The following is a 24,332-nucleotide window of genomic DNA, read 5'->3' on the forward strand; positions in this document are numbered from 1 at the left end:
TGTTGAAGAGGACGGTCGGCATGCCGGTCAAGAGGGCCAACGGCCAGACGACACAGATTACACAAATGATGCGACGCCTGTTGCATACTATATGAGCTTCAAACGGATGGATTATTCCGATGTACCTGAAAAGAGAAATAAATACATTAATCAATAAAGTTTTAACATTGTATTTCAAACTGCGGTATTTTTTTTAGTTTACCGACCCTTCGGCATTCGCCTCTAATTTGTCGACTTGGATTGGTTTTCAGGTACGCTGAGAACGAATATCGCATTTATTTTTTCCGCAAGCACGCAGTTATCCATATTTGAAGACATTCAGTACCCAACGTAATCACTATTGTTTTTGCTGGCGGCCATCTTGTTTCCCATTTAGGAAAACACGCCAAAAAACAGCTAAACGGAGTCAAGACATGGCCCAAAACATTTTTCGGCTTCAATGTCGAAATGATCCCCCCCCACCGCACCCTTCCGGATATTTTTCCGCTCCCCGATATAAAAACGGACAATCTTTTTTTCGCTTTCTTAATTACATCATTTTTCACTTTCTTATTAAAAGGCGCGAACGCGCGTAGTCACTTGCCGTTTCACAAGGTGCATGAATACATGGCAGACATTTTAAATGACAAGAAATATTTTTCATAAAATAAAGTTTTCACCTCATTTAAGAGTAAAAATATTGCTGTCAGTAAGTTTTCACGAGCTGTTTACAAAAGCATATTCTATGTTTTTCGTTCTCTTTTAGGAGAAGGGGGATATTCAATTATAGAACTTGTGTACTTTAACAGGTGAAAACGGTTAATTAAACTACAGAAGCACCTGTTAAAGTTCACAAGTTCTATATTTGAATATCCCCCTCCTCCCAAAAAAAAAACAAAAAACATAAAATATGCTTTTGTAAACAGCTCGTAAAAACTTTTTTTTAGATCAATTAAAAAGGGTTAATACCATGCAAATTTCCGACGGATTCGATTATCAGATTTGTGGCCTGCAACATCGAATATCCCTAAAACAAATTTTCTGTTGTAGCGAAAGGTAATATTTACCTTTTAATTTATTTTAATAAATATTAAATCTAAATATTGTTTTTAGTTTGTGGTCTTGTCTTTACGTTCTTTCCTTTCGCTCAATATTTCTTGGAATTTAACCCTTTCTCCTCCAATAAACCTTTCTTTTGCGCCAATGCCGTTGGTGGGGAGGGGGGGATTCCAGTTACATGTAGCATATTTAGCTTCTTCTGGCGTTTTTCCGTTATTGAAAAACAAGATGGCAGCCATTAAAAATGATAAGGATTACGTTAGCTATTGAATGTTTTCAAATATGGATAACTGCGTGCTTGCGCAAAATAATAAATGCGATATTCGTTCTCAGCGTATATTCGAAAACTTATAAAAGTCGACAAATTAGAGGTAAATGCCGAGGGGTCGGTAAACTAAACATATAGCGTGATTGGATGATTTCAATATTTTCCCGATCCCGATGCAATTACAGATTCAGTTTTAAATACACGACTCCGATAAATTACCTATTCTCATTCCCATTAAAAAAATCAATATGGAGTTGTTTTTTAATAATGTTTTTAGATTCATATCAAAACCCATGTGATATGGGCATATATTTCTCGATACATTACAACACACTCGTTGGGTGATCTCTAGATTATAATTTAACTAGCAGTTCCGCCCGGGCTTGCCCGGGCCCTATGTACTGTTCATAAGTTTATGTGCATATGTATATATTAAAAAGTGTTAATACGTTCGGTAATGCCTTTCTATATAATAGGCTTCCTTAACTACCATAGAGAAAATTGGTAGAGACCGCAGACGTCAAGTTTTTTTTAACTTTGACCCCAATTTTAACCCCTTAACATTTATTGTTTTGGGCTCAAGTTAAATTTAAATGTTTGACACATGTCCAAGTAACCTACATCTAAAATGTCAAGTATTTAAACTCAAACTTGGCGGAGGAGTTTGGTAGAGTCTGTAAAGGTCAACTATTTTAACCTGGACCTCTTGGCAGCGAAACTTTCGTCAAAAACTGAGTAAAAAGCTTGCTGCATGTCTGAGTACCATTTATGTAAACTTTCAAATTTTTAGACACAAAATTGACTCAAATGTAAAATATTTTGAACTTAGACCTCTTGGCAGCCAAATTTTCGGCCAAAACCGATTAAAAAGCTTGACCTATGTCTGAATACACTTTATGTAAAATTTCAAATGTTTAGACCAGAAATTGGCTGAATAATTTGGTAGAGATCGCAACGGCCAATTTAAAAAAAAATTGACTCCAATTATGATCCCTTAGCCTATATTGTTTTGGGCTCAAATCAAATTATAAAATTAGATCCATGTCTAATTTACCTACATTTAAAATTACAAGTGTTTAGACCCAAAATTGGCGGAGGGGTAAGGTAGAGTTCTCAAAAGTCAAATCGCTGAACTTTGACTCCTTAACAGCAAAAGTTTTGGCCGAATCCTGATTCAAAAGATTTTCCCAAATCTCAGTACCCCGTATGTCAAATTTCGAGTTATTTGGTAGGAAAATGTACACAGACAGACACACACACATAGATTTTCACTTTTATAGATATATTAGCGTGGGTCCCCGGTGTTACCCGGGTGTTTGGAGGTGTGTGTTGAGCAAAGAAAAAGTGGTAGTAAGAAGGCAGGCTCGAACCTGTACCGCGAAGGAGGAAAAGAACGGAAACCAACGTGACGTCTTTGCGGTTACGACCACCGCCAAACCGGAAGTGACGTAGGTTTAAATTAAGGCAAGACAATCGAAAAGAGGGGATGACTTTCGAAAATATCGGTGAAAAAAGCGTCCTCTCCCTGTAGAAAAGTGGTCCTGGATATGACCTAAAACTATATCCGATGGTGAGGCCCCAGTTTGCGGGCCTTGGGGAGTATGGAGCAACGCTTTAATTGCCATTGCTCTCAGGTGGTAGTACTTGTAAGGATCCCGACTTCAAAAAAATATACTCCATTAAACAATCGTTCCTCAAAATCACTAGATTCGGCATTGAATACCCTGAAAAAGGTTGATAATCGTAAAACAAAAAAAAACCAACCCGTAGAAAAGTGCCCAAGCTACATCAATTCGACACATTTCTTTTGTTAATTCAATTTTGAGCCCAAACAATGCACAGTGAGGCTTCGAAGTAGGGGTCTACTATCGGGGACATAAATTGCAGGGATATTATATAGAGAGATGAGCAGCAAGATGTCTGTTCACATTACACTTGAACTTCTGCATGACAGTACAATTGGGAAAGCAGAATCTCGGAAAGGAGTTCCAAGTTTTGCAGTTCTGGGGAAGAAACTATTGGAGTAGAAGGCCCCCTACACCTAGGGACCTCTACTGTGTAGAGGTGGGATTTAGCTGCTTGTAAATGTTGTCGGGGGTATTTACGTTGAGTGGGGCACAAGTGATTGTAGTTCGCCAGAGCATTCACCATTAAAATACTTATAGGACAGGCAGAGGGATGGAACATTTCGTCGATTGGACAGAGGCTGAAGCTTAGATGACAGTTCAGGATCTATCAGGTTGGCGACCCTCTTTTGAACCCTGTCAGATGCAATGAAGATCATGACTCTTTATATTGGTCAAAGGTTAAGTTTTGGCGTGAGTCATTATTAATACCAATGGTGCAGGGCGTATAGTTCGCTTGCAAGGTCGAATTAATTCGACCAAGTACATTAATATGTTGAATGAGCATTTTCTCCCCTACTTTGGCCGGAATTTGGATGATAATCCCATCTTCATGCAGGATAATGCTCCACTTCACACAGCTGGCAATATCAAGAGGTTCCTGGAAGAGCATGATATTCCGTGTTTGGATTCGCCGGCACAATCTTCTACCGAAAACGTATTACATCAAGCAACAGCTATGATAAAATTTCAAATTTGGAAGAACTTTGGACAAAAATTAAAGAAAAGTGGTATGCCCTTTCCCTGGAGTATTGCTGAAGTCTAATTCAAGGAATTCCCAAGAGACTGCAGACAGTTAAATTGCATAAGGGCTATGCTATCTAAATATTAACTAGTTCATTGTCTTCCTGTTGTATTTGTGGTACATTAATGTCCTAAAGTTACATTTAAATAACAATTTTCCATTCTATTTTTTAAAAATATATATAAAGACGATGAACAAATCTACTCCTCCGCCAATTTTTGGTCTAAACACTTGAGCTTTTAGATGTAGATTACCTGTACATAAGTCAAACATTTTAATATATATATACATATGCACGTAAAGTTATGAACAGTACATAGGGCCCGACCAAAGCCAAACCGAACTGCTAGTAATATTACAGTCATGATTTCAAAGGTAAAAAAAAAATAATAACAAACGTATTTTGGTGCCATCAGCTTGAATCGAAACTGAAGCATTCAAATCTAGTAACGCTTCCACTGTACCAAAGTGACACGCATATGAACTGATTAAAAATAAAAAAACTAAAAACTAAAAATAAGATTAATATATAAAATGTGTAACGATTTTTAAAATTTAGACCCATTTTTCTCCTTCAAAAACTATTTTTACTAGCTAAATACCCATAAAGCGACAGCCCGTAAGAAAATCAAGGGGCTTAGCGTCGCTCCGCGACTTTTAGTTTCGGCAGAGGTAGAGTTTGAAAATATAGAGAAAAATAGACAGACACATAGCCTATTGTTTATATATATATATATATATATATAGATAGATAGATAGATAGATAGAGATATTTATATAGAGAGAGACAGACGGAGGGAGTAAGATAGAGAGATGATTTGTAAACAGCGAAATATTACTGTCTTTAGATGAGAATTTTTACTCCCTTAATGGTAGAGTTGTCATAAGAAATTTCTAGATCTTATTGAAAAACACTTTCCCGCAACCAACCCCTTACACAAAATTTTCAATAAAAATACCTTAAAGTTATCCTACAGCTGCCGCGAAAATTTAGAGATGATAATTAAAGCACATGATAACAAAATATAAAGTAAAAACAATGTAAATAACAACAAAATAAACAATAAAAAAGTAGACACCATGACAAAAATAAAACTAACACTAGCAGAAATAATAATAATAATAATAATAATAATAATAATAATAATAATAATAATAATAATAATAATAATAATAATAACAAACCAACCCCGGACAAGAACAACCATACTATAAATAAAAATACTAATAACGAACAAGATAAATGCAAATGTAGACACCGCACACTTTGCTCACTTCAAAATAAATGTCTAACCAGAAGCCACAATATTTGCGAAAGAAAACCCGAATAACAAGAAATATTACGTAGGTATGACTTCCTTAGATTTCCAAACTCGATATTAGTACCACAAAAGTACATTCAACTATAAAAAACACCGTATGAAAATAACGCTAGCAAATAAATACTGGGAACTCAAGGAAAGCGGATATTCGCCGGTAGTCGAATGGAAAATAATAAGACAAGATACCACATGTAGGGACCTAGACGGCCCATGTAGATTATGCCTTCATGAAAAATTTGCAATCCTGTACTTTAAAGAACCCCAACATCTATTAAACTGTAGAAGAGAAATTGCAAACAACTGTGTTCACAATCTAAAATTTACTCTAGGATAGCGATACAAAATAGTTTTAAAACTAACAAAAACAATAGAAAATAAACAAATAAATAAATTAAATAAACATGAATATACATAAACGATCACACATATATGTATGTATATATATATATATGTATATATATGTGCATGCATGTATGTACATATATATATATATTTATATATAAACTAACGCAAAAAAGGCATAACCTAGATTTAAAACATGTCAAGAAACTAGATATCCAGGTTGAATAGAGCGCACACAAAGGAACAGCTCAACCAGAGGTAAAATAGGCCTTTGTCCGATAAGTGAATGTTCATTGACTGATAGGAAGGGCGCGGTGGATACTAGAAAGCTGATTGGCTAACTAAAATCTCAATAGAAGATGCGTATATGAAAACGACAGACAACCATAAAATTCGCGCATAAGCCTGCAGAGTCCTAGAGCGGATGAAACGTGGAATATTCAGTGTAACTTAATCGCCATATACATTTTATAAATTACTTACTAGCTCTACATACGTATTGAGCACTTTTGAAGTAAATACTTAAAGTTTACGCATAAATTCATACTTTCGTATATTAATTTTATGTGAGTAAATGAAGTAGTTATATATATATATGTATATATAGTCATCGACATACAATCCTGTTTCGTTGTATCACTACTCATCAGTGCCCCTAGACTAGCATCTTTCCCAAGCCAAGGATTGAACCTAGAACCGCCGTGTTGACAGTCGGCAGTTCTCCCACTCGACCATGGAATAGACGCCCGTAAATAACTCGTTGGAATGTCTATTTAAATAGACACCCACCACCACCTTTATAGTGCTCAAATCGCCAGTTCGTAAACAAACAAACAACGAGCTTCGCATTTCAGCCAGTTATATATATATATATATATATATATATATATATATATATATATATATATATATAATTCATCTACAATAAATAGATTTATATATATTTTTTTTAAAACACGACTATTTTATAATTTTATTTTAATATCTGTGAACAATATAAGTATATATATAATATACGTGCATGGATTCGCCAGTAGCACACAGAGGATTGGTTGCTAGAATATTTCTCTTATATCGTTCGATACTTGGTAGATGCTCGACTGAGTTCAACTCCATCTTTCCATTTCCTGTGAAAGTATTAACAGCAAGAACCTGCCTGGCTACAACCACAGCCGAGAATCTCTCCATCTTTCTCTCTATTTTTAATTTTTTTCTCGATTTCTATCTCTCTATCTCTCTGTACAAGCCGACTACTACTTAGTTGCCTTGAAGTTTAATGTAAACAAATACTTTTTTATGGCGTCCTCTTAGAAAAAACTCTCAATAAATATTCCAATTCCACTGGGTCTTCGAAGTCCTCACGTGGTCGCGGTTATAGTTCAACTACCGATCTCTTTAACACCTTGAGCCTTGAGTTGCTTTCACGTCTTGATAAGCAGTGACTCATTAAAAAAATAACAGTAAAAGATTCTTATGATTTCAAAATGTAAAATAAAATGGAGCGTGCTTCATATTAAACATCGTTTCTGATGTGTAAATCTAGTTAATCAATTTCAAATCGATTCATTTCAATGTAAATGATACGAATTCTATTGAAATCGAAATATTCTTTGATTTGTTGAAATATTGAAATGAAAATCATTGTGGCACATCTCTTTGGCGTTACATGTTTTTTTTTTTAACTTTTGATTTTGTTAGTTCTTTCTACGTTTGAAATGAATTATGTCGAAAACCGTATTTTGGAATAATCCACGATGTTGAAACTGAGCAATCTCAAAAGAACCGCGGCATTCCTTGGTGTCTCGGGATATAAAAGTGAAGCACTGAAAAGCGCGCGAGGTTGGTTTAATTAGTTTTACAAACTTTGCTTGAATAAAAACATCCAGCACAAATAGACAAAAGATAACAAATAGTTCAGTTTCTAAAAGAATCGAGAGAACGACTAATTAGCACGTAGAATAGTATTCTTCGAAAAGTAACTCGATCAAAGTAATCGATAAAGAATATATGTTTCGAGTCATTAATAGACATTAACAATACATACTTTCAATTAAAGTGCGTATCAGGCTAGAAAACTTCTCACATCAGCCAGTATTTTTATCTCTATAAAACTATCATTTGACCATGCATAGAGTAATTTTGACACATTTGGTTTGTCGCTGCAACTATTATCCTCTTGATCTTGAAAACGGTGTAAAAATGAGTCTCCAATCTATTTTTCTATTGGATTTTCACCCCAGACAAGGCACAGTGCCACTTTGATGTAGGGGCTACTATTTGGGATATAATTTCAGAGATACCATGTAGCAAGTTAAGACGCAAGATGTCTGTTTAGATTACCTATGAACTTTCGCATGTCAATACAATCGGGGGAGTAGGACCCCCGAAGGGAAATCCAAAGTCTACTAGTTCTGGGGAAGAAACTATTAGAGTAGACGGCTTTCTGACATCTGGGAATCTTTAGAGGGGTGGGATTTTACTGTTTTCGGACTTATAGTTCGTCGGAGCATCTGCCATTAAAATACTTGTAAAACAGGTAGAGGGATGCAGCATTTCCACGATAGGAGAGAGGTTGAGGCCTGACTGATAATTCGGAACTTGTTAGGTTAGCGCTTCTCTTTTGAACCCTGTTTAGGGGCGATAGACTGATAGCAGATACACCAGCCCAAATGTGACAACAATACTCCATACATGGGCGAATTTTAGCCTTATAAATATGCAGGCTACTTTCAGGCATAAGTAACATTCTAGCACTGTAGAGAGCCCACCTTCCTTGCCCCATTAGATTCCAAACTATTTACTTAGCTCCATTCCCTGTCACACCCCACTGTGCCATTTCTGTACTTGTTTTACCAGAATGTCCATAGAATTTCCTCTGGTGGACTTACTCCATTTAAATCACCAAAACGTAAAACAGCCCGACTAACTCTTCACAATAAAACTATACAGAAAAGATCCTACTCGAACAGCTTTTTTCTCGGACTGTTTCCTCTTGAAATTCCTAAACTGTTCCAATTATGTCCGTCTGTACGATTTTCCATATATTTAAATGTAATGCAAATAAATACCTTGCTGCAAAACTCCTTACTATGGATACCTCTTTAAATGTGGCCTCCAATCACAATGCCCCTTACGATTCAGTGGAAATGTGTCTTATTTCGGATAAATCAAAGTTAAAATAAACACCTTTATATAAGACTGTAAACTGTTACAAATTCCGAACGTAATTCTACGTGTTCAAGCCATGTTTTAATATCTCGCTCTATAAATAATTATTTATTTTGCATGTAGCCATGGGCGAAGTAATTTAATATATATTCAATTGAATGTATATATATATCAGCAGTATTAGTAATGCGTGTTATGTAAACGGTACAACAACTATTTTTATATGTTAAGTTCTAACAGTTAAACGGCTGCTATTGTCTTCGGACAATGAACTAGGGATCCATCACATTAAAAGCACACACTCTGGAAACAAATAGTATGAACTATTTTTAGTTGATCTTATTATAAAACTTATAGGTAATTTATAAACTGCAATTCGTAGAGAAACTCGGGGGGTTTGTTTTATAATATTTCAAAGCGATATATATATTTTTTTTATTTAAGTCGAACAAATTTACTATTTATATATTAGTTTGTAATTTATTAATGAAGCATACCTTTGTTACTCTGAATATCTGTATCTATTTGTTTATCAATTTACACCAACAGCAGGTGCGTTATATTATTATTATTATTATTATTATGATGATGATGATGATGATGATGATGATGATGATGATGATGATGATGATGATGATGATGAGCATCATTATTATTATTGTATTCCGTCAAAAAACCGGTGGACTTTACTATGTCACAACAATGCTCCCTGGCTTTCAAGTACTGCCAACTTCTTTCCATAATTTTGACAATAAATTTCCGTTATTCCAACATCCGTTTACCACTGATTTCTCGCTAGCAACTATTCACTGGAATTTGGGTGATAACAAGCCTCTCAAAGTTCTCAGTCCTCTAAACACTCACCTACTGGAAATCTGGTTAGTAATTTCTCTCCTTAGTTTATTTTTCTTCCTTTAACCTTTACGACTATTTAGTGTTGTGCACTTGATGCCAACGTTACATATTTTTCTTATAGGGGTGCGGGGTAACTTACAATTATACTGTTTCAGTTTTCTTGATTCCACGTGGTATTTTTCTATTATTTTGTTTTATTTCTTTTTCTATATCTACGGTTAATGTGTATAGCTCATGTGTCCTTGCAGTCAAGAGTTTTCCTTAATATTTCAGCCGTTTTTTATTCTCATTATCCGTTGTATCTTCTCAGCCAGACCACTGATTCCAATATATCCAATTCTTTTTTCGAGGTTTTCCCGGGATTATTAATAGTACTCCTGCTATTATTGGTGTTATCTTGACTTTCTATATGTGCCAGTTCTTTGTATTCCATGTATTATAATTAATATTCTTCTACTTCTTCTTCTTCTTCTTCTTCTTCTTCGTCTTCTTCTTCTTCTTCTTATTATTATTATTATTATTAGTAGTAGTAATAGTAGTAGTATACGGTGTCTAGGTTGCGTGTACTTTGTGTAAATGTTCGCAAAGCTTTGATAGTTTGCATAAGCTCTTATCGACAATAAAGACTCTGGAGCATGATATACTCGCCACACATGTTTATTGATTATCGACAAAAGTAAGACTGGAAAAGAATAAAAACATTGTTTCAGAAACATGTAAATACAAATAAAAAGACAAGGCAGAGACAAAGATTTTACTAAAAACTTAAAGAGTTTCGGTAACTAAAAAATTACGTACAGCATGCAATGGATATTGTCAACGATAATTCGTATACATTCAGTTATACATAAGTCAATTTTCAATGGATAGCTAAAATAATGTATCCAATGAATCAGTAATACTAACTATTACTCTTTCTGCAGTTACAACTCAGTACGGGCTATCTTCTTACACTTGCAATAACTCAGTAGAATGGCTGAATAGGCACTGGGCTGATCATCTTATCAGTAAAAAATATGATCCATAGTAGCTTATATTTACAGGACATTAACCTCACTAATTATATATATATATATATATATATATATATATATATATATATATATATATATATATATATATAAAACATAATGTCCATCACAAAATTTGCAAACTATTTTTGGGTCCCCCCCCCCGACAAAAGGAGAGTGGATCTGTAAATTTAGCATTGTCTGTTCGTCCGTTCGTCTGTTCGCACTTTTCTCAATAACTACGCCTTGGAAGTTTTTGAAATTTTGCACAAACATTAAACCTGATATGAGTAAAACGTAACAGAACGGATTTTCCGGGAAAACTTCGGTTGCTCCTCTAAAGGTGCCTTTCGGGTAAACATGGCTAAAATTAACACTTTTTTGTTTATTAAAATAAAATGATGTTTTTGATTTTTATAAAATTTTCTGAAAAGTTGTAACTAACTGATTTCTATATAATTTTGTTTATCTATACTTCGCGATAACTCTTGGGTGTGCAAAAGGGTAAATTTAGCGCTAATAAAAACACCCCATTTTTGACACTGTTTTACCATATTTGTCCAAAATTTTCTGTGTATGTCTATTTAGCAGTTTTGCATGGTGCTGAACTCAAATTTAAATATGTTAAGGTCTCGGGTACTTTTGTAGTTTTTATACTTTTGTAGCTCTGCATGGTGCAGAACTACAAATTTACAGGACCTTAAACTATATCCACTGGTGAGGCCTCAGCTTGCGGGCTTTGGGGATTGTGGAGCCACCCTCTAATTGCTTCCAGATCCACTCTGATCCGGAATGGTAGTACCTATTAGGGTCTCAACCATAGGTTAAATAGAAACTGACTTGAAAAAAACAAATATATTCTATGAAATATTTTTTCTTCAAAATCACTGGATATGGAATTAAATAACCTGAAAAGGGTTGATATGCCATAAAACAGAACCAACCAACCAAGCAAACATCAAATTTACATATGCTAAGGCTTAAAACTGCACCGTTTGTTCATTTTCACCAGGATTTGACGTCCCCTGGGGACATTTCGGGCTAAATGAGGGGAGGTACTGAACATCGTCATTTTTGTATGCCTCGTTCACTGTGCGCTCACGGAGGACCACACATGCTCCACTTGTTTGAATTGAAGTGAGCCATTACAGACAAACCCAGAAAAGTATCACAAAAGTAATTGGTCCAGGTGATAGTTATACAAAATATAACATAATAACTCGATAACATTTAATTCCACACCATAATCCGATGCATTAGCTCAATATTACATCACCGATGGAAGGGACAATGAATGTTGTTTTTTTGAACACCATACATATAAAAAATAACTGTCATATTTTACTGCAATTCTCTGCAGACATAAAATGTTTCTTTTATTTCACTTTAAACTTATTCATATGTTATAATGTCCTTTATTTTATATTGTGCGTACTTTTAAAGGATATGTTTGTATTTACTTAAACACTTAGTATTTATAATAGTTTTTTTTCTTAAACATATATATATACATTGGGTGACAAAATTAATGAAAACATATACATTTGGGATCAATTTTAAAAAAATCAAAAGAAAACAAAAGAACGTACCTCACCTAAACAAAATTGCAGAAAAGGGCGAAACTGCTTGCAATAAATCGTAGGCCCATTGTAAGGGTTATAATGAAAGAGCAAAAACCATAACACCGAAAATCACAGCAGAGTTTTACAATCGTCTGGATAACGGTCTTTCAACAAATCCTTGTGCCGAGTGCTTAATAAGATTGACACTTAGGGGATATTTTTCTCTAGAAAACAACTGTTTTTTTAAATTATTTCTAATATTCGTTCCAATGTTTATATATATATATATATATATATATATATATATATATATATATATATATATATATATATAAATAATCTCTCTCTCTCTCTCTCTCTCTATATATATATATATATATATATATATATAGTCTCTCACATTCTGAGAATTATACACACACACACACACACACACACACACACACACACACACACACATATATATATATATATATATATATATATATATATATATATATATATACCAAGTTAAAGGTATCCAGGAGAGAAAAACGAGAATTTAACGAGGTTATTAAGAGAGCTCAATATAAAAAAGATCAAGATATATTTTTATTGATATAGAAAAATTTAAATGTAAATTTGTCTCTCTGTCTCTGTCTCCGTCTCTGTCTCTCTCTCTCTCTCTCTATATATATATATATAGATAGATAGATAGATAATTTCTTTATATATATATATATATACTCTTATAATTTCTTTGTATACATATATATATATATATATGTATATATATATATATATATAATCGTCAATATAGGGCAGATACAATGTTTATGATTAAGCCTGTTTAACATTTTAATTGTTAGCTCACCAAACCGATTGCCCTCAATCAAGTTTCTCGTTTGAAAATTCATACAGAACCCAGTCAACGACTAGTACGCGGGATATGTAAAGGTATTTTGGCCCGAATAAATATTACTTTTTCACACTCCTTATGGAAGGAAAATAGCATTTGCAAATTGCACTATCGATATTATTGGTGAATTTTAAGAAATTGCTTTTGAATTTTATATAAGGATTTACCTCGTTGAAATTTTTTCACCGTCTGGCCTGAAGCTGGATTACTTCCAATGCATGGGAAGCATCGCTTAGATTCATCCAATACATTTTGCTCCTAGTAACTGCTTTACAACTAAGCACAAGCATGTCGTGTATAGAAGTCAATGGGTCTGCGTTATTTACAGACCTGCGTGTCAACAGAATTAGCGTGAAATTTAAAACGGAATATTCTGGTATAGAAAAAATTGAATTCGTCTTTCTAATTTGAAAAAGAAACCCATAAACATGACATACAATTGTATATCTAATATTATACTAAATACGAGTTAATAAACATTAATTTCCCTGAGAAATGTTCCTTATATATACTCCTAAGACAAAATACCTGCTAAAATATACCTCGGTTCTAGGATCAAGTCATGTTCAAAGTATAAGTTCTGTCTCAATTTTTGAACCGTAATTATTTATTAGCTGCACAAACCACTAATCTACTTCCTAAGTATTTTTGTATATCTCTTTGCTCACTTCTTTTACAATTTACCCTTTTGCATTAGGACTTATTGCCACTTGAATGTAGCATCTACTATTTGGAGTCACGTCTAACAGGGGATTGTAGGGGGTTGACCAACAAGATGTTTGTGCATATAACACTTTAACTTCTGCATGTTACTAAATAAGAGAAATAGTAAACAGGGGCGGAATTCCAAAGTCTAACGGCGGAAAAGAATAAACTAATAGATTAAGAGCTTAAAGGGATGCTGCAATGTTGCTTGGCTGAGGAAATAATTATATCCTCTCTCACACTCTGAAAATTCTAAATTCTCTTTCTCTCTTACTATATATATATATATATATATATATATATATATATATATATATATATATATATACATAAGTTGCCTAGCAAGGCCACAGAGTGGATATAAAACAAACAAAAAAACTAATCAAAGTTCATCCTAAAGCAATAAACCGAAGCTAGCCTTTTAGGACATTATATATACAAATATAGGCAAATTAAATCGGTTTAAAATACATGTTCTCTTTTACCAATTAGCATAAACTGTAAACCATACAGTAATATTTTAATTTTCAAAAAGCCTGGAAATTTGTATTCGTCCCATAGAACCAAAGATGGAGCATTTTAATATTCAATTTTGCTACCAGTATATATATATACCAGATAATGGGGTCAGTCCTCGGACCTACCCTAAGTGATTTTTATATGGTAGACTTAGAAAATAAAATATTTAAAAATAATATAAAGCCCCCTATGTATGTACGTTATGTTGACGACATAGTCCTCTTAGCTGATAATGACGAACAGATATATAAACTTCAAGATCTTTTTCAAAAAACTCTGTCCTTAAGTTTATAATAGAATTAAATGATAACAAACAAATTCACTTTCTGGACGTCCTTATAGACTCATCTAACAATACTTTCGACACAGCTGTATACAAAAAAACAACTAGTACTAAATCCAGCCTCTTAAACTTTAAGAGTGAGTGCCCTCAGCGTTATAAAATTGCCATAATCAAAAATATTTTAAACTGTGCTAAGATGATTTCTTCTACGAAAAAAGCACTACTAATAGAAATTAAAAATATCAAACAGGTTCTTATAAATAATTCCTTTGCGAATTATATTGTTCATCAACAAATTAAACTATTGTTACAGTCCCCTAAAAACCTTAACAGCAATACTAGTCAATCTTCTAGCACTAAGCCTATAGACATATTTTATAAAAACCAAATGACACCAAATTTTAGAGTGGAAGAAAAAATAATTAAAAGCATTATACATAGATATACAGCACATATAGAGAACAATTCTAAGATTAGATTTATTATATACTATAAGAAGTATCGAACCCAGAACCTCATCGTTAAAAATAACTCCTCGCCGGCGACAAAAATGTTGGAGCAAACCAATATTGTGAACAAATTTCAATGCCCCTTAGGAGAGTGTAACTCCGAAAATAAAAACGCACATATTGGACATACAAAAACAACATTGTCCCGTCGATTAACGATGCATTTGAACAGTACTAGCTCAATATACCAGCATTTAATAAATCAACATAGCTGTCCCCGCTCTAATCTTAGAAAGGTCCTCGTGGACAACACAAGGATTTTGCAACGAGAAAGTAATTGTAAAAAAATTAAAAATACTTGAAGCACTATATATAAAAACCCAACACCCATCTATAAATAGCATTAATTTTGAAAGTAGCAGTAATGTGCTGAAATATTTAGCATAACCAGTATACGACTGGTTTTTACTAACATTGCCTTTTATCATCCTAATTTTTAATCGAGTTTTTTATCACTCGTAAATGTATATCTTAATCGACTTTTCATTGACTCTTTTTATCATTCGTAACTATATATTTCACTTCTATTTTTAATATTTTATCTCCACCTGATGATGATTCAAGAAAGAATCGAAAGCGCTCGTGTGAACCATGGAACATTTGTAAATACCTTCCATCTTGAAGTTAAAAAAATCTTACGAAAGATCGAAAAAAGTGAAAAAAAGAAATATTAAGCAAGATATCCTGTTGTTCTTAATAATGTTTGCCTGAATATATATATATATTTATATATATATATATATATATATATATATATATATATATATATATATATATATATATATAACTTTTTTGGAAATTTTATGAGTTCGAATTCAATGCAACTATTGATAATAATTTAACAAATGACAGCTCGTTGGAAAGCTAATGACCTGAATTGTGTAGTGGACTATGTAATGCTTGCCCGTAATGCAGCATATAAAAGTGTATGATCCATCAACCAGAGCCTATTTTTAAAACTTTTTACAGCCATAAAATGTTTCAACCGTAGTCATTTGTTTGACTAGTTTTGCATATGAATTACAAAATATCTGATATTTCTAAAACATCTGGTGTTGATAGAGGGGAGGCTAGAACATGTTGCTATAGTAGCAAAATGTTTTCTGAGAAAATTGACCACATCCTGTCTGCTCATCCTTCGGCTAACATTCACGTCTTTGAAGACTTCAATGTTCATAATGAGGAATGGTTAACCCATTCAAACAAGACAAATGATGAGGGGAGATTCTATCATGATTTCTCTATTGCTTATGACCACACAAACCCACTTGTGTGCCCGACACTGACGATCAGTATGCAAGACTCCTACATATTTTGCTCACAATTTGCGTTGAGCTATGTCCATCTTCCGTTCTATCTTCACTGGGATCTTTCGACCACTCGGATGTATCAGTTAACATAAAAACGAAATGTCCTCAGACATACCTCTCCATCGTACGGTATATCGATACACTTTGGCTGACTGGGATAGCTTCCGTACATTTATCTTAGATCTATCTCTGCGTTCCATGTTAAAAAATGATGTGCCCTCTATAGTATCAGACCTGACGGAATGGTTAATTGTAGGTATAGACCGTTTCATACCCTCGAAAAAAACTCCAACAAAAACCTAACAGCCAGCCGTGGTTCTATCCAGAATGTGCTGCTGTCATTGCGCACAGAAATCACTTTTTCTACTGCTTTCAACCTAATAGATGTACTGAGACTAAAGCCGCTGTCAGAACTGCCAGCAACCACTGTAAATGAGTAATATGCTCAGTCCGTCAACTCCAGAGAAGCTGAGCAGCGGCTTGGTTCCCAACAGTTTTGGCAAATAGCAAACAGGATCCTGAACTGAGGCGTCCGCTTTATCCTAACTATCATCAATGCACCTGAGGTAATCTCGGCAGCATCAGACAAAGCCAAACACTTTGCCAAGAACTTTGTAGTAAATTCTACCCTATAAGACCAAGACCGTCAACCATCAGTATTTCCTCCTGTATCAGAAAACACTCGATGCGACATACAAATATCTGTGCGTGATGTTGCCAAGCTAATCAAAAACCTTGATTTCAGTAAAGCAACTGGCTCTAACAGCATTCCTACTATAGTGCTATAAAAGCTTCAACCAGAACTAGCTTCCATACTTACAAAGCTGTTTGAGCGCTGCCTTAAGGAGAATTACTTCACAACACCCTGGGAAACCTCGCCAGTATGTTCTGTATATAAGAATTCAGATTATCGGTCATCAGTTCAGACCTATAAGTCTCCCGTGTGCCATGAGTAAGTTGCTGGAATCTGTGTTAAATAGAGAAGTGGTCAACCACCTTAGTAAAAATAACCATCTTAATGACATACGATATGGTTTCCGTTCTGCTAGATCTATAGCGAATGTGCTTACTGTAAGAACTCATAGGATTAGCGAATCTATTTATGGAGGCTTCCTTTCTATGGCAATTGCTCTTGACATATCAAAGGCCTTTGACAGAGTATGGCATAAAGGTCTACTTCATCAGATCTGCAGTTACGGGATAACCGGAAATGTCTTCTCACTTATTAAATCATTTCTCTCTGATAGGTTCATAAGAGTAGTGGTTGATGGGCAGAAATAAGACGCTCAGAGTATTAATGCTGGACTCTCTCATTGGGCCCATTCTGGACCAAAATCTCTTCCTAATAACATCTCTCTCCTCTGATCTCGAGCGCGTGGTTCAGTGGGGGAAGACGTGGCTGGTTACCTTTAATGCATCTAAATCTAAGCTTCTATCTTTACATCATCAACGCTCTGATCCCCATCTGGCATCAATTGAAATGGATGGTTCTCGTCTAGGAGAAGCCCCCTGTTTTGACAAGCTTCTGGGCTTGACTTTTACTCCTGATCTGAAATGGAACACGTACATCAAGTCTGTTACCAAGGTCGCTGGAAAGATGGTGGGATCCTTCTATCGCCCCAGAAGATATCTCACTACTGATGCAATTCTCTATCTATATAAAAGCCAAGTACGCCCAAGGATGGAATACTGCGGCTATATCTGGGTAGGAGCTGCTAAAAACAGCCTATCCTGCCTTGACAGAGTACAAAATATGCTTCGTGGCTTAGTGGGGGATACCCTTTTCTCTTCCCTGCAACCTCTCTCTCATAGAAGAGACGTTGCGAGCTTTTCTTTGTTTTATCGTTATTTCCATAGCAGGTGCTCGTCTGAGCTCCAATCTCTAGTCCCCCCTCACCAATCTTTTACGAAAAACACCCGTCTAGCTGAAACATTGTCAAAAATTTTCCCCACTCTTTATCTGTGCCTAAATCACAACGTGGATTCCATGAACAAAGCTTCTTTCTTAGAACTGCATGCCTGTGGAACTCTGTTCCGCCTGCCTGCTTCCCACCTGACTACAACCTGGATGTCTTCAAGTCCAACGTAAACAAATTCCTGACGAACCGCCCCCTTAAGTAGACACTTTTATTTAATCCCCACACTAACGTTCTGTACATGCAATAACCCTTATCCCTGAGTGGCTTCCCGGCCTTGATAAGTGGTGATCACCTTGTAAAAAAAAATCAATAATCTTCCAAATCACATCCTTAGATCATTCGTAGATATTTATGCTGGCAACACTACAATCTATGGCAGTACATAAAAGACGGTAAACCACCAAGTTCTCTCTAATTCTCTCTCCTCTGATCTTGAGCATGTGGTACAATTGGGAAAGAGGTGGCTGGTTACTTTTAAATATTTCTAAAGCCTGAAGTATCATAGAATGGATGAAACGCGGAATATTCAGTGTAGTTTAATCGCCATATATATTTTATAATTTACTATATATATATATATATATATATATATATATATATATATATATATATATATATATATTCAGGGTAGGATACAGCTGCCGCACTAGAAAAGACAACATGGTTACATGTATGTTTGATGGAAACTGGTTTTCATTTATTTTGTTGCAGACTATCTACTAATTGGCCAGTTGTGTACAAATCCCAAGAGCGATAGGAACATTCTATCACGCCTGAAAGTAACGATGTTCAACGAGCGAGATCGGAGATACGCCGATGTACAACTCATTTTCTGTACCAATTCAAGTTATGACAACAGACCATTGCCAGCATCCTCAGAATGCATCGTTGTATTTCCATGAATACGAGCGACGTGCCTATTCTCTTGAAAACAAAGTTGTCGGACACGGTATTAATCTTTGGTGTGTTTTCGAGAGAGGGCCACTTCATGCCACCTCACATTTTTGAAGTCTACTTGAAAGTCAACATTAATATGTACCTGGGTGTGCTGAAGAGTGTGGAGATGCCCTGGTGCAACAAGATGGCCGCTGGCAGACCCTTGGTGTGGCAGCAGGACTCGATGCCGGCCCATAAGTCCAAAGAGACCCAGGCTTGGCTTCAGAATAGAGGGCTACGATTTTGTACCCTTTTTTCATTGGCCCGTTCCTCACTCGAGCTGAATCCGCTGGATAACTTAGTTTGGTTATATGTCGATAATAACACCAACATAACTTAATACAAGAACAAATCCAGCCTGATACCTGCCATCCACCAGGGATTCGCTGAACTCCTGCTGGCGCTTGTGGAAAAGACATGGTCACAATTCTGAGCCCGTATTGAGGCGGTGATTGAGGCAAAAGACAGCTACATTGAATAGACGTCAGCATAACCAAGTTACCTGAATTGATGTTTTAATAAAAGTTTTAAAACAGAGCTGTAATGTTGTTTTTAAGGATGACACTTTTATCGCTCCACTTTATATATATATATATATATATATATATATATATATATATATATATATATATATATATAACGGTAATAAAAAATAAAACGTATATATATATACATATATATATATATATATATATATATATACGTTTTATTTTTTATTACCGTATTTTTTCTGTTCAGTTCCACCATAAACGAACTTTTCTGTAAAGTCTGAGGAGGCTACATAACGGCCAAAAAACCGTCGTGTAGCTGAAACAAAAATGTAACTGAATAGAAAAAAACGGTAATAAAAAATAAAACGTATATCTGCTCTACAACAGTATTGAGCACTTTCTTTAGGTTTTTATTAATTACCATTTCTACTATATATATGTATATATTATTATTATTATTATTATTATTATTATTATTATTATTATTATTATTATTATTGTTTCAAATGACCCCATATATAAAATACGTGGCTAATTCCGTTGAATGTGTAATCAATTCGAGTTTACATATTTTTTTTTACTTAATATTTTAAGACGATCACTAATGTATTCGATATAATGTTACGGCGGTAAAACACAGTTCTGAGAGTCACCGCTGAAACATGCGACAAATCAGGCAATGGACTCAAGATTATTTTAGTAAATATAGTCTGACTATGACAAAGATTGTGAACTTAATTCCAATGGATGGCATTTTTTAAAACGTTTTATATATAAGCTTGATATCTTATAGAATTCACGATTTCTCACATCCCAATAACTAGCCTGCATATTTGTGTGCGATCTCGTAGACTATTATTTGTGAGACGCAGTTAAGAAAGAAATCATAGTACTCATCGTTATACCAAGAAAGATCTTATTTCCAGTATCATATTACTGCCAAGGCTTCTTTATAAGGGCAGCGAAAACTGCATGCTCCAGTTTCAGGCCCCTTTGTGCGCGAAATGACCCAAGGTTATTATCTGAGGTGAGTACTTAGTAAATGTTCTTACAAATGCTCTGTCAAACACGATGATTAATCCAGTCGATAACATTTCGTACAGAGTGTCAATTCTGCCCCTAGCACTATATATATATATATATATATATATATATATATATATGTGTGTGTGTGTGTGTGTGTGTGTGTGTATGTGTGTGTGTGTTTGTGTGTGTGTGTGTGTGTTTCTAAGGAATAATAAGAGAAAACTTATTTACATACAATTTATATTGGCCTTGTGTTTCTACATTTTTAAATACGGATTGATAATTTGTAGTATTACTTTTTTACAAATGAGACATTTCCAGCTGTACTGTAGCTGGAGATCTTGTGGAGAAGACCTTTATGCCATACACTATCAAAAGCTGTTTATATGTCAAGAGAAACTGACCTAGAAAGGACGCTTCGGTCGAGAGATTCGCTAATCCTATGAGATATAACTGTTAGCATATTTGCTGTCGATCTATCAGAACGGAAAACACATTGCATTTAATTGAGGAGGTCATTTTTGCCGAGATTGGCTACTTATCTATTGAATACGGATTCTAGCGACTTATTCATGACGCACAGGAGATTTAGTAGTATGTACTGAAAGGGAGATGAACGCTCATCTGAATTTTAAATAGGGGGTATACTTAGATTTTCGAAGATGTTGGGAAGCAATTCTCATTAAGACAACGCTTAAACAGCTTTGTAAGTATGGGAAATTGTTCTGGTTGAAGTTTCTTTTGCATTATAATTGCAATGCCGCCAAAGCCAGTTTCTTTACTGGAAAAATATTTTAGATTAACTTGACAGCATCACGCATAGGTATTTTTATGTCGCTTAGCGTGTTTTCAGACACAGGAGGAAATACGTTAATATTATTTAGACTATCTGGACTATTGTTCTCATCTTGATTGGCATGTTCACAAAAATGCAAATTCCGACCTTCTTCATGTGTAACTTGTTGACCTCAAGAATATTTCTATGAAACTTTGAAATCAGAATAGAATTTCGAATGAAAGCCGTTATTTAATACACGTCTGTAACATGCTTTCGTTCTGTCAGCCATGGGAAGACAGAAGGCCCAAGTACTACGCAGTTGCGTTTTGAGTATCGTCCACTCTAAAAATTGGACATTTAATCTCCAGAAAGGTATAGCTTACAACTGAATTTCTGTTACACTTTGTGGAGAATTCTAATATAAGAAAGTTTGAGGTTGCGTCGTCCGAATTTTTTACAAATAACAGCTAACAGAAGCCTTACTAATCTAAATAAAAGGGGTAATATTGACGTATTTCATGAAAAACTCTTCTTGTTAATCGTATTTTGAAATTGAATGTTGAACTGTTTAACCTTGCCTCACAAGGAAAATGCAATTCTTTGTATTTCGGTTTAATAAAATGAAATTTTCCTCTGGCTATTTTGATCGTCTCAAATTCTCACATAAAATCTTATTTTATACAGATCGCAAAGGTTCGAGAAATATCAATAAAAAGGCAAACGCATTTTAAGAAAAACATTATTCCCTTTTTGGAGCTAGCTCTTTGTTATTGAAGTCAGATTCCCGCTAATAAAATGGGATTTTATAGGAATTCGTTTGATTGCAAGTAAAATGCTATCAGAAGCAATGTCGTGTCGGTTGCCATGTTGCTTGTATTAAGCTATCGATCGATCTTCGCCTGTTTAAATGGCAAGTCATAATAAAAGCCGACGTTGCTTCAACATTCAGCTGTTGTGCTTGTTCGGAGTTCAGCTGTTAAGGCAAGTAGAGATTTAAATCAATCACAATTATATGAAAAGCCATGGGCATACAATCAATCGATTCAATTCTAAGCACGTACTTTCCAATCTTAGTTTGTGTGTGGCTTGAGTGATCACACTCAACGATATAAAAGTGAATAGCAATTAATTACGGGAACTGTTGACAAAAAAGCCAATATATTTATTAACTCCGAACTTTAAAGCTGTTACACATACAATGAAGTGTTCAAGACAATGAAAATATATATTTAATGTCAAGAATTTATTAACGCAAAATGAACCAATGTTCCCATATACAGTAGCTTCCAAAACTATGGGACACATTTTTAAAACCTAATATTTGTTAGAAATAACAACTGTGAAAAGCTGAAATTTTGACAACTGGTCGTCGTTATCATCCATAATCACATACTCAAATTGATATCATTTATATCATTTACAAAGGATAGAAAACGAATTATAATAATAATTTATTTATTTTCAAAATAGGAACGGCTAAAAGTAAGGGGAAAAATATAGAAAAACAATGTAAACAGTATGCTATATTCAACTCTTTTGATTTCCTCTAAAGAATAAGTATTTCTTAATAATTTGTAAACGTTGCATCAACCGCACCATGGCGAAACGCCAAAAACTTGAATACTCTGATTTCAGAGAAAGTGAAACGTTCAAAGAGTGTTGTTGGCAGGGGTGTTAAATCCTAAAATGATACTGGCAAAGTAGTTATTTCTTTTAAAACCGGACGACCCCGCAAAACTTCGGCAAGAGAAGATCGAATAAGCGTATGCCATTAAACGACCGTTTCAAGTCCTGCACAGAAATTAAAGGGTTATGAATAGTATCTCATGTGTTAATGTGTCAGGACAGACTGTTTCTAGACGACTGCAAGAAATAGGGGTGTTTAATCGAACCCCAAGGGAGAAACCACTTGTTAGTTCGAAGAATAAAAAGAAGAGTTTGCAAACAGGTATGTAATTTGGACATATGAAAATTGGGCAAAAGTATTTTCAGTGATGAAAGCAAGTTTAATTTATTTGGAAATGATGGAAAAACAATGTAAAGAGACGTATTGGTGAAAGATTAAGTGCATACTGTTCTAAGAAAACTGTCGAGTTTGGGGGCGGAAGCGTCATGGTATTTGGAATGTCCAGTTACAAACTCGTGTAAACGCGTAGATCTATGATAACATTGTTCAATGGATGATAACGACTACCAGCTTTGAAAATGTCAGCTTTTCACAGTTGTTATTTCTAACAAATATTAGGTTTTAAAATTTTGTCCCTTAGTTTTGAACGCTACTGTATAAATTATATATATATATATATATATATATATATATATATATATATAATTTATATATATATGTATGTATATATAGGTATATATATACACACATATATATATGTACATATATATGCACACACACACACACACACACACACACACACACACACACACACACACACACACACATATATATATATATATATATATATATAAAGATTCTTTATGGCGTACAAAATTTTTATATTGCAATCATGAAGGGAAGAAATTTTATTATTCACGATTAAAAGTAAAATTCATAAATCACGTTTAAAAAAAAAGGGTGAAGAAGAGGATAGAAACACAAAGAGGAGTCTCAGCTGAGCTCCTCCAGACCCTTGTGAAAAATGCATGCTCATAGTTCCAAACTACATTGAAGAGATGTCAGTTTTACTACATAATTCAGTTACCTGAACTGATTTTTTTCAATAAAAATTTTA

General features: G+C 34.4%; 1 protein-coding gene across 1 annotated transcript in view; it reads right to left on the reverse strand.

Moving 5' to 3' along the window:
• LOC145270586 (neuropeptide receptor 15-like) overlaps positions 1-24,332 on the reverse strand; it is a 41,723-nt gene that overhangs the window by 1,059 nt on the left and 16,332 nt on the right. The window contains exon 3 of the mRNA XM_080126217.1: positions 1-125. This exon is cut by the window's left edge and continues 1,059 nt beyond it. Within this exon, the coding sequence (XP_079982343.1) occupies positions 1-125 (125 nt within the window). The remainder of the gene's footprint in view (positions 126-24,332) is intronic.

The sequence above is a fragment of the Euprymna scolopes genome, chromosome 4 (genome assembly GCF_053919585.1).
Source record: "Euprymna scolopes isolate OS-2025 chromosome 4, ASM5391958v1, whole genome shotgun sequence".
Taxonomy (NCBI): Eukaryota; Metazoa; Mollusca; class Cephalopoda; order Sepiida; family Sepiolidae; genus Euprymna; species Euprymna scolopes.